General features: G+C 38.7%; 1 protein-coding gene across 2 annotated transcripts in view; it reads left to right on the plus strand.

Moving 5' to 3' along the window:
- The window catches only part of SLC2A9 (solute carrier family 2 member 9), a 689,875-nt gene that overhangs the window by 176,298 nt on the left and 500,661 nt on the right, over positions 1 to 12,916 (plus strand). For both annotated transcript variants that reach the window (XM_073610132.1, XM_073610123.1), the window contains exon 6: positions 441 to 586. In XM_073610132.1, coding sequence (XP_073466233.1) covers positions 441 to 586 — 146 coding nt within the window. The remainder of the gene's footprint in view (positions 1 to 440; positions 587 to 12,916) is intronic.

Genomic DNA, 12,916 nt, shown 5'->3' on the forward strand with positions numbered 1-12,916 from the left:
CCCCCCCTTGTTTTACTTACCTGAACTCTCGAACTTATCCCACTTGGATGCGCCATCTCTCTGCCCGGGGTTCTCGACTCTTGATTGTATAGATTGATAGTAGCGCAGTCATTGGCTCCCGCTGCTGTCAATCAAATCCAATGACGCGGGGGCGCCATGGGGCGGGGCAGAGTCCTGCATTCGGCGTCTATGGATGCCAAATGCTGGACTCGGGAGTGTGCCCGCAAGGTAATCCCCCGGGAGAGTGCTTCTCCCAGGGGGTTATCAGATGTGGGGAGGAGCCGAGATAGCCGCCGAGGGACCCCAGAAGACCAGGTTCAGGGCCACTCTGTGCAAAACGAGCTGCACAGTGGAGGTAAGTATGACATGTTTGTTATTTTATTTTTTTAAAACTGAACCTTTAGTATCAATTTAAGACTTAGCTGCTTGCTGTGTTGCAGGTATAGCTCTCAGCACTCTCCCGATGTACCTCAATGAGATCTCACCAAAGAGAATCCGCGGATCTCTGGGACAGATCACTGCAATCTTGATTTGTGTAGGAGTGTTCACTGCTCAAGTGCTCGGCCTGCCAGAAATATTTGGACAGGTAAGGGAATGCAATTTATGATTTATGGACTATGACTACAAGAACAAACTTTACTTATTCAAAAATAGTTCAGTAATAACAATTGTTAAAAAAAGATTTACAGATTGGCACATGCTTCCCAGCATATAAAGAGAATGCAGTGTTTAAAAATGGTTACATATACATAGAAATGTGATCTGCTTAATGTACTCTTAACTTGCTTTTATTTTTTAACAATTGTTTGTATACTGTATATACAGTATATATGTCTGCAGCTCAATACATAAGTGACTTCTGCTTCCTGATAACTTTAGCAATGCAGTGGCTGCATCTTAAAGCCCAGTTCAGGCTTCATGTTTTATACTTTCTATAACAGTAGGAAAGATAAAAATGTAGGCACTATCTTTCATTGGCTCACAGAATATACTGTATGTTACAGTGCAAGCTTTGGCAAACACCATGTTCTTCTTCAGGCCTGAAACCATGCTTGAAGGAAAAAGTTGTACTCATGGGTGCCTCCTGTGGTCCTGCAGAGTATGTCTCTTTGCAAAGGAATGAATGGAGTGGCAGTGCCCATGCGCAGGATGAAGAGGGCCCTATGGGGATGATTCTTGAGGGAAAGCAAGGCAGCACAGTGAATATTAATAAAACTGAGGCAGAAGTAAGTATCAGACCAGAAGGACTGCAGTCAGAAGGAAGAGGCCATGCCCTAAAGGACAACTTATATCAAAAGTATAGTTGTCCTTAGGGCTGGGTCAAAATCATTAGGCATTTAATGCTGAATTGCACTACACAATGTATTACGTTGGCCAACAAAAGTTATCACCTATATTTTAGCACTCCTACCTTCTATTAGGCTGATAATTCACCTGGTGTCAATCACATTAGACTATACACTTAAAGAGACAAGCAATGGGATCTTACAGTAATTGCCCAACATATTACGCACTCATCTGTCTGTTCTGTCTTCTTCCTAGACATTTTTCTTGCTATCATTTTCAACATTTGTTCTTTCTTTTTATAAACTTTCTTTCTATACATGGTACTGACAGACCTAATGCTAAACAGCTTGCTGCATATTGTAAATTCTCAGGATGTGCATTTTAATGCTTCCTGTATAGCAGGGACGTGCGGTGAGGTCAGTGACTGGTGAGACACTGGCTAGTATCAGAGCCAGATACACACAGGTTACATACGCCGCGATCGTTAGAGCGAGAGCAATAATTCTAGTACTAGATCTCCTTCGTAAACACACGTACACACGATCGGACTTTCTGACAGGAAATGTGTGATGACATGCTGTTGGCGGAAAATCCGACCGTGTGTACGCTTCATCGGACCATTGTTGTCGGACTTTCCGCCAACAAATGTTGGCTAGCATGTTTTCAAATTTTCCGCCAACATATGTGTGTTGTTGTATTTTCCGATCGTGTGTGCACAAGCCCATCTGACAAAAGTCCAAAGTACAAACACGCATGCTCGGAAGCAAGGACGAGCCAGAAGCAGTCGATCTTGTAAACTAGCGTTCGTAATGGAGAATTAACATTTGTGACGTGGCAAATTATGAAATCTCCAAATGCAGCGCACAATTCTCTTCTTCTTTAATGGGATAATAATGAAGCTGCTTTGCTGGTGATACTGATGGAATTATTGCAAACGAATTTTCAAAGGTTTTTTTTTTTTTTTTAGTGATATCAAGAATAATATTATGTTTTTTTTTTTTTTTTTATTTGGGCAAGTTACCACAACACCATTATCCCCTAGTTTATAAGATCAAAGATACAACTATGTTGGTGTCCCTTGTCAATTTTACATTGTATTTTTTAAAATGTAACTGCCTACTCCCAAACTGTCATTTGAAGTAAAACACACAGCCAAGTATTATTCTACACAATTTTTTTATTGTGCATAAAAATAAATAAATAAATAAATAAATAAATAAATAAATTAGACATGCTATCTGCCAATAGAACGTAACCAAAAAGTGCATTCTATTGCCCTGTACACACGGTCGGACATTGATCGGACATTTCGACAACAAAATCCATGGATTTTTTCTGACGGATGTTGGCTCAAACTTGTCTTGCATACACACGGTCACACAAAGTTGTCAGAAAATCCGATTGTTCTAATTGCGGTGACGTAAAACACGTACGTCGTGACTATAAACGGGGCAGTAGCCAATAGCTTTTTTCTCTTAATTTATTCAGGGCATGCGTGGCACTTTGTGTGTCGGATTTGTGTACACACAATCGGAATTTCCGACAACGGTTTTTGTAGCCTGCTCTCAAACTTTGTGTGTCGGAAAGTCCGATGGAAAATGTCCGATGGAGCCCACACATGGTCAGAATTTCCGTCAACACATTTTCCGTCGGAAAGTCCAACTGTGTGTACGGGGCATAAACATCCAACAATGTAGAAAATATACCAAATCAAATCATTATTCAACAAAAAAAAATGTCAAAGCAATAACTCCAGGGCCAATAATAAATAACACTTTATCTCCTCCGATTCCGCAACATGGTTGACGAACGGCCGTTCAGAAACTAACTGAAAAGCAAGATGAAAAGTATGAACTGAAAAGCGCTAAATGAAAAACACGAAAAGAAAAGCGCGAATCAACACTCACCAAACTTCTACTAACACAAAATTAGCAGAAGGAGCCCAAAGTTTGGCGCTAAAGAGCTGAAAAACAATGTAGTACGTCTAGTACGTCACTACGTTCATAATTGTTGGCCAACATTTGTGTGATCGTGTGTATGCAAGACAAGTTTGTGCCAACACCCTTCGGACAAAATTCCACAGTTTTGTTGGCGGAAAGTCCGATCGTGTGTACGAGGCTTTACTCTAAACATGTAACCTGTAAAGAATTTTAAAGCGTCACCTATGAAGATTTTTAAGTACTGAAGTTTGGCGCCATTCCACAAGTGTGCGCAATTTTAAAGCGTGACATGTTAGGTATCTATTTACTCGGTGTAACATCATCTTTCATAGTATACAAAAAAAATCGGCGCTACTTTAGTGTTTTTATTTATTTATTCATGAAACAGTTTCTTTACAAAAAATGCATTTGAAAAATTGCTGCGCAAATACCGTGTAACATAAAAAGTTGCAATGACCACTATTTTATTCCCCAGGGTGTCTGCTAAAACAAAATATATAATGTTTGAGGATTAATTTTCTAACAAAAAAATTATGATTTTTTTCATGTAGGAGAGAAGTGTCAGAACTGGCCTGGGTGGCAAGGGGTTAATTATCATAAGTAATATACAAATAATTATTATATATTATTTTTAAGGCCATTTACTATATTTTCAAAAACTGTACTCAAGCAGGTGGCTTAAAGGACAAATTACTGAAGTTTGAAGTTATAAATTCAAACCAGTAATTTCACAGTAACTAGATTAATAATACATTATTATCTTATAACATATAGCATAATAATACAGTGGGGCAAAAAAGTATATAGTCAGCCACCAATTGTGCAAGTTCTCCCACTTAAAAAGATGAGAGAGGCCTGTAATTGTCATCATAGGTATACCTCAACTATGAGAGACAAAATGTGGAAACAAATCCAGACAATCACATTGTCTGATTTTTGAAAGAATTTATTTGCAAATTATGGTGGAAAATAAGTATTTGGTCACCTACAAACAAGCAAGATTTCTGGCTCTCACAGACCTGTATCTTCTTCTTTAAGAGGCTCATCTGTCCTCCACTCATTACCTGTATTAATGGTACCTGTTTGAACTTGTTATCAGTATAAAAGACACCTGTCCACAACCTCAAACAGTCACAGCTGCTTGGTGTGAAGAATTCAACTGTGGGAGTAATAATTAGAAAATGGAAGACATACAAGACCACTGATAATCTCCCTCGATCTGAGGCTCCATGCAAGATATCACCCCGTGGGGTCAAAATGATCACAAGAACGGTGAGCAAAAAACTCATAACCACGCAGGGGGACCTAGTGAATGACCTGCAGAGAGCTGGGACCAACGTAACACACTACGCCGCCAGGGACTCAGATCCCTTAGTGCCAGATGTGTCCCCCTGCTTAAGCCAGTACATGTCCAGGCCCATCTGAGGTTTGCTAGAGAGCATTTGGATGATCCAGAAGAGGATTGGGAGAATGTCATATTGTCAGATGAAACCAAAGTAGAACTGTTTGGTAGAAACACAACTCGTTGTGTTTGGAGGAGAGAGAATACTGAGTTGCAACCAAAGAACACCATACCTACTGTGAAGCATGGGGGTGGCAACACCATGCTTTGGGGCTGTTTCTCTGCAAAGGGAACAGGACGACTGATCCCTGTACATGAAAGAATGAATGGGGACATGTATTGTGAAACTTTGAGTGCAAACCTACTCCCATCAGCAAGGGAAGTAAAAATTAAACGTTGCTGGGTCTTTCAGCATGACAATGATCCCAAACACACCGCCCGGGCAACGAAGGAGTGGCTTCGTAAGAAGCATTTCAAGGTCCTGGAGTGGCCTAGCCAGTCTCCATATCTCAACCCCATAGAAAACCTTTGGAGGAAGTTGAAAGTCTGTGTTTCCCATCGACAGCCCCAAAACATCACTGCTCTAGAGGAGATCTGCATGGAGGAATGGGCCAACATACCAGCAACAGTGTGTGACAACCTTGTGAAGACTTACAGAAAACGTATGACCTCTGTCATTGCCAACAAAGCATATATAACAAAGTATTGAGATGAACTTTTGATATTGACCAAATACTTATTTTCCACCATAATTTGCAAATAAATCCTTTAAAAAATCAGACAATGTGATTGTCTGGATTTGTTTCCACATTTTGTCTCTTCTAGTTGAGGTATACCTATGATGACAATTACAGGCCTCTCTCATCTTTTTAAGTGGGAGAACTTGCACAATTGGTGGCTGACTAAATACTTTTTTGCCCCACTGTATATGATTTAGCTTGTACATTTTCATCAACAGCAGATTCTCATTCTTCCTCTTGAGAAAAACATGGGATTATGGATAAATCTTATACACATAAACACATGTTTTTTCCTTCTAGTTAAGAGGGCTGGGCTAGAAGGGAGTATTTGTCTTTTAGACACATGCCCCTTTTATGACACAGCAGTGAGGGCCAGCCTCCACTGCAGCATTTTTATTGGACAGCTTGGGCCAATGGTACTTTACCATTGGTCCAAGATTCCAAACTGTCCATTGAGCTTAGTGCCTCTGACAAGAAGTGAGGAGAGGCACTGTGAACTCTCAGTATGCTGCAAACAGAGTGTACCAGTTTGGCCGCTCTGTCTGTAGCTTCTGACAGGCTGTGCAAGGAGCCCCATATCTCCGGAACCATAGATAAGTGCCCCTGCTGTATATGAAACATTTGCTGTCTTGATCTGATAATGTCCTATTTGTGAATCCTATGTAGCACCCTCTAGTGTGCTACTAGATTAGTGCAGGCAAATTTATGTTTGACTCATGGTAACTGTATGAGTCTGTAATCAGGTCAGGCTGGATAGCCCTACAGAGCGGGTCTCTGCTACCTCCCCCTGGGCCTAGAAGCTTGGAGAAGCTTCAGGAAGTTAATGGGCAGAGGCCAGGAGGTCCTAATCTGCATAATTGAGAGAATCTGGCCAATTCCCAGGCAGAGGGCCTGGCAGGGTGGCTCAGTCAGCCCTTAAATGTGGGAGAGCCAGGCTAGCAAGGGAGTCGACGGAAGACGGAGTGCTGAGGAGGCTGTCAGTGTCCTAGGAGGGTTCCCCTAGGTCTAGGGGGGCCTTTGCCTCCAGGCTGCGCTCGGGCTGGCTTAGGAAGATCCATTTAGCATCACGATTTGAACAGGATTCTTACCTGAGAGCAGTGGGAGAAACTTTCAAAGGACAGCGCTGTGCTTAACCCTTTTATCCCTTGCCCTGGGATATCTTCAGAGTAAAATAATGGAAGAAACCTGCGCTAATGAGCAATACGTGATAACAAATAAATGACAAATAAATAAAGTGCAGCTGCAAAAAAAGCTTCAAATATCCATGAAGTGATAAACATATATAAGTAAAACTTTTGTGCGCTAGCAGTAATTAAATAAATAAATGAAGGATGCCTAGGAGACATAATGTGTGTGTGAATCCCAGCAAGAATAATAACAACAACAAGTGCATAGAATCATAAATCCAGCAAAATATTAGCATAAACCAAAAGTAAGTCGTCACACATCAAGGCAACTCATAATCAGTCCAAGACAGGATTCAAAAAAACAAGTAGAAGGGAAAAAGTCCACTTGTTATATCTCCTCACTGAATCATGGGAAATAATGAGCTATAATGAGCTGAAGAGACTCTTATCGGATGTGCATTGATTACAGAAAAAGGAGTAAAAGATGTGCGCTTACCCCAATCGTTGGACCTCCTCTCTGGCAAGGTCGTATGGGCTTGCAGATATAGCCCTCTGCAGGGACAGAATGTTGATATCCGGGTCTTGACAGCATGTACCACCGACTCCAATATGGTCCGGACACTCCAACTGCTCCAACATCAGAGGGGGGACTTAGGAGTGGAAGAGTTCATGTTCAAGAAAAAAACATAAGGAGGAGGACTCCAATAGTGTGATAACGTTTGGGGTTTTATTGGTTAAAATAAACCACAGATGTACATATAAAAAAAATTCCAATAGGAAAACTATTTTTCATAAAAAAGCCGGCATAAACAAAGGCAGAACGCCCGTGCAAATAAGAACTTCGGAACACGTGATGGCAATTACTGCTAGCGCACAAAAGTTTTATTTATATCTTCAGAGTAGCTAGGAGGGATGATAGTGCATGCAAGCAGTTGAGCTGGGAGCAGTTCTACAATAGGTGAGGATACAGTCCTGTACAGTATGCAGTTTTGCAACCTTCTGTGCTATTTTCCAGAGGGGACTAAGAGCTCCTAGTCCGTAAGGGAATTTTGCTACTGATCCTTAGAGACTAAATGTGTCCAGGAAGGAGAATAGTCCAGGATCTTATCTCTGTTTAGAGGAAGGAAGTTGTCCTCAAGTAATGTTGGACATCCCATAAATTCCTCTACCTCATCCAAGTTATTACTCCTAATAAAACAACAAAAACAAAGTGAGGGGCTGACTTTTTTGTGTATAGGTGCAAGTGGAAAATGCATGTTGCCTAGCTGTGCAGAAATTGGGGAGCCAGTTACCAGCAGCCCTTGCGGCGGCAGTGCTACACTTATATATACTTTATTTGGTTGTAATTTTTAAAGTAAATCCATGGTTAAAAATAAAACGTTTTATGGGTAATGAAGCACTTATTTCAATGTTCTGTAGCATAGTAGTTATTTCACATATATTGCTCTGCAATTTGCTAAACATCCTTCCCACAGAATAAACTTCATGCAGTGACACCTAATTTTCCTTGTCAAAAGAAGTTTATTGAGTATACAATGTTATAAAGATACATAAAGTAAGTTTACAAGGATCTATAAAGTAAGCTCATTGTTTTACAGTAGGGTTTATATAGGTAAATATCATGAAATTTCAAATATTAAACATTGGGTTCACGTAAACCTAAATTAAAGATATATATCATTTCCTTAGTTACTTTTGTAGGTATTTAAATGATTTATACCTACTATACATATTGTTTACAAGTAGAGTGTATATAGGTCAAATAAATTCTGATAATGAGCTTTAATCGTAAGGTGGAGAAAAGGAAAGAGAAAGAAGAAAAAGGGTTGAAAGGTAGAGGTATGGTCCACAAGGTTGTCCCGCTCATCAGTTTATTATTCTTTTTAGTTCTCTTTGAAGCCTTAGAATGGGTGTCTCTGTAAGTCATTTAATCTGTTACCATGGCAAAAGGACAGAGTCATTGAAGTTTGACAGGAACTGTTTTATCCAAGGATGCCAAAGTTTTTCAAATTTTGGAATTTGATTTTGATCGATGGCTACCATCTTAGCATGGGACATTGTATTATTCATTCTGTGAATTGTTTCTGCTAGTACCAATGTAGGAGATTTCCATGCCTTGGCCACTGTTTGTTTTGCAGCCGTTATTAGTTGGATCATAAGTTTGAATTGAGAGAGTGTTAACCATTCTGGTTTTAGATTAAGTAAAGTTAAATATGGATCTGGTTGTATTATTTTTTTAAATATTTTAGATGCAATCACGAAGACTTCCTTCCAGAAGGTTTGGATTACTGGGCACGTCCACCATATGTGTAAATATGTGCCTATTTCTGGGCATCCTCGAAAACAAAGAGCTGAGGTATTAGGTGAATATTTTGCCACTCTAGCGGGTACAAGATAACAGCGAGTTAGGACTTTATAATTTGTCTCCAGTGCTAAGATGTTGGGTGAAGATGACTTAGATGTGAGCCATATGTTAGACCAGTCCGTGTCTTCTAAAGTTCGTCCCAGGTCCTCCTCCCACCTCTGAACATAAGAGGGTCTATTAAGATTTGCTACTCCATATAATCGATTATAAAGTGATGAAATTGTACCTTTAGCAAATGGATCTTTTGTACAGATTGATTCAAAAATGGATAATTGGGATAATGGTGTATCCCCCTTTAGGAATGGTGTATAGAAATTTTTGATTTGGAGATATCTAAATATCTCAGAGTTTGGTAGATCATATTTTTCTCTAAGCGATGGGAATGAAAGGAATGATTTAGATGCTATGAAGTCATTTAGTGTCTGAATGCCTGATGTTGTCCAAGCTTTAAAAGAATTTGGGTAGATCCATGCCGGATAAAAGGCCGGATTTCTGATAAAAGAAAGGAGAGGATTGTGTGGAGATTGTAACTGATATTTGGTTTTTAGTTTATCCCAGAGAGATAAGAAGTGTTTAGTTATGGGATTATGAATTTTAAAGCGGTCTTTAGGATCAAGCCATAATAAATTTGATATTAATAGAGGGTCATTTTCTGAAGCCTCTATAAATACCCATAATGGGATTTCCTGTTTTGCATGGTATTTGGACAGACTGGCCAAATGTGCTGCTCTGTAGTAGTTAGTAAAATTAGGGTATCCCAGGCCTCCTTTATTTTTGGGAAGATGTAGTGTGTGTATAGGTATACGTGGTTTAGAAGAGCCCCATATAAACGAAGTTGCTCTTTTTTTGTACTATTCTCAAAAAATAGGAAGGAATTGGAATAGGGAGGACTCTAAATAGATAAAGCAATTTGGGTAGAATAGTCATTTTGATTGCATTAATCTTCCCTATCCAGGATAAAGGAAGTTGCGACCATTGTTTTATTAGATTTGTGATCTGTCTTAATACAGGAGGATAATTGGTTGAGAATAAGTCAGAATGAGATGCTGTTAAATGAATTCCAAGATATGGGATTGATTTTTCTGCCCATGTGAATGGGAGTGCAGCCCTAGCCGGGATCAATTCCATGTTTGTGAGTGAAATATTAAGCACTAGGCATTTCTTAGGATTAATCATAAGGCCGGATAGGGCTGCAAACCCATCAAGAGCTGGTATTAAGTTAGGACCAGAGACCTGTGGTGGTGATAGGAAAAGTAATATATCGTCTGCAAATATACATAATTTGTGTGTAATACCTCCTACTTCAATGCCAGTTATAGTTTGGTTTGTTCTGATGTATTGGGCCATGGGTTCGAGTATAAGGGCAAATAATAAGGGAGATAATGGGCAACCCTGTCGGGTACCTCTTTCGATATTAAAGGCTTCAGATTTGTATCCAGCATATTTTATATAGGCTTTGGGTTTATTATATAATGCTTTGATCCATGTTAAAAAGTGGGGTCCAAAACCCCATTTTTGTAATGAATATTGCATATATTGCCAGGATACTGTGTCAAATGCCCTCTTAATATCGAGAGATAGAAAACATAAAGGGATTTTCCGTTTTTTAGCAATATGTGTCAATAACACTGCCCTGCGTATATTATCGCCTGCCTGTCTATTTGGCATGAAGCCTACTTGATCTCTATGTATTAATTTTCCTATAATGCTATTGAGGCGTTTTGCTATTATTTTTGCTAATAATTTAATATCGAGGTTTAACAGAGAGATAGGCCGATAATTCACACAGGAAGTATCATCAGAAAGGGGTTTTGGGATCATACAAACAATTGCCATTAGTGTTTCTTGCCGAAAAGAATGTCCATCTAGAAGTTTGTTAAAAGTTTCAGTGAGAATGGGAGAGAGTATTTCTGAGAATGTTTTATAGTATAAAGCCGAGTAGCCGTCTGGGCCTGGTCTTTTGTTAAGTTTTAGGTCTTTTATGGCGTTAGCAACTTCATCTATAGTTATAGGCTCATCCAAACTGCTTTTTTGATTCTGAGATAACTCAGGTAAGGTTATTTTTGAGAAGAAGGATTCAGCCTCTGTAGGATTAAATTCATTGTTTGTCTTGTATAAAGTTGCGAGATGTGAGTGAAATTTATGGACTATTTTAACTGGATTACAAGTGTAAACATTTTTTGATAATTTCAAACGTATTGGTTTGAAAGATTTGTTAGTTGAATTTAATGCCCGAGCCAAATATGTACCTGGTTTGTTTGTATTCATGTAGAAATTGTGTTTGGAGCGTTTGAGGGATTTATCAACTGACTCAGTGAGAAATAGATCGTATTCCAATCTAGATTTTTCCAGATGAGATTTTGTACTCTGAGATGGATTATCTTGAAATGATATGTAGGCTGCATTAAAATTGAGTTCTAGTTTTTTTGCTAGATTTTTGCGTTCCCGTTTAAATAGTGCCATTTGTCTTTGTATTGTACCACGCAAGACAGGCTTATGAGCTTCCCACAGTGTTATTGGGGAGATGTCTGTTGTATTATTAATTGATATGTATTCCTTTAAAGCTTGTTCAATGGCCATCTGATGTAGTGGGTGTTTGAGCATTATGTCCGGTAAGTACCACGTTGGGTCATGCGCTTTTGGTATGGCTGAGGCTATAGTAGTGTATACTGCATTATGGTCAGACCACGGAATCGGAATTATATCTGATGCAATAATTTCTGGTATCATTCCTATTGTTAGAAAAATATGATCTATTCTGGTGAAGGTTTGATGAGGGTGCGAGAAATAAGTGAATTTCTTTTTCATTGGGTTACTTTCTCTCCATGAATCTACCAGATTGTATTTGGAAAGAAGTTGAGAAAAAGGTAATCTAGAGGTTATTTTGGATGGTGTAAAAGGTGATTTATCTAGAAATGGGAGGAGGACCTGATTCGAATCCCCACACATTATCACTGTTCCTATTTTGTGTGTATTAATCACTTGTAATATATGTGAGAGGAATGATGTAGGTTGTTTGTTAGGAGCGTAGTAGGAAATCACCGTGATTGCTGTATCCATTATATAACCCATGAGTATCAGGTATCTACCTTCTGGGTCTTTAATTTCTGATGATAAGGTGAATGGCGTGGATCGGTGAAATGCAATTAGAGTTTCCCTTTGCTTGGTACAGGCAGAAGCCGTGTAAATTTGTTGATAAAAAGGAGAAATATATTTTGGAGTAGAATCTTTGGTGAAGTGTGTTTCTTGGAGGCATACTATGTGAGCCTTCTTGTTATGGAAAGTACGGAAGGCTTTGGTCCTTTTTTGAGGGACATTTATTCCCTGAACATTCAGGGAAAGTATATTCAGTGGTGCCATGGCAATAGATCAAATAGTTTTGTCTTACTTTTTGTTATGCAGAGCTGACTGCGCAGATCAACCTGTGTGGACTGAAGAGATGAATAGATAGAAAAGAAACCAGTGAATTCTGGAGTAAAGAGTAAACAAAAAACATATGAGATTAGATGATACATTGTATAAATTATTTTTTGCAAGTAATCACAATTTACCCGTGAAAGAGAATAAATATCTCTCTCAGGGGAATAAGTGCCTTCGTCACACTCCCACATAATATGGTTGGGAGAATGAGGAGGGCTAATGGGGGTACACGGATCTTCCGCTTACAGGAGAGAAGTGCTATGTCAAAAGACATCAAAATGATGTTTCATTAATTGGAGTGCAGAATATAGTTTTTGTTGAAATTATTTATTCCAGGGTGGTTGTATATGGTTAGTCTTGCCCTAGGCTAAATAATTCAGTTAGAAAGGTACTGTTAATAACTTTGGTATTGATGAAGATAGTTTGAATTATTTTGGGATTTTAACCCTTTTAGAGTAAACAATTACATATTTTATTCATATGTAACTGTTTAGATATGTTAACTCATAAAATTGAGGTTGTATTGCTTCAGATTAGAATAAACAAAAACATAATTCTAGGAACTAGTTAGGTAATAATATATTTGTTTTAAGAAAAGAAAGAAAAAGCTTCTATTACTTCTGGATTATTAAACATATTTGTCCTAAAAAGTAATAAATCTATTGTTATTACCTGATAATATATAACTGAACAAG

The sequence above is a fragment of the Aquarana catesbeiana genome, linkage group LG01 (genome assembly GCF_042186555.1).
Source record: "Aquarana catesbeiana isolate 2022-GZ linkage group LG01, ASM4218655v1, whole genome shotgun sequence".
Classification (NCBI taxonomy): Eukaryota; Metazoa; Chordata; class Amphibia; order Anura; family Ranidae; genus Aquarana; species Aquarana catesbeiana.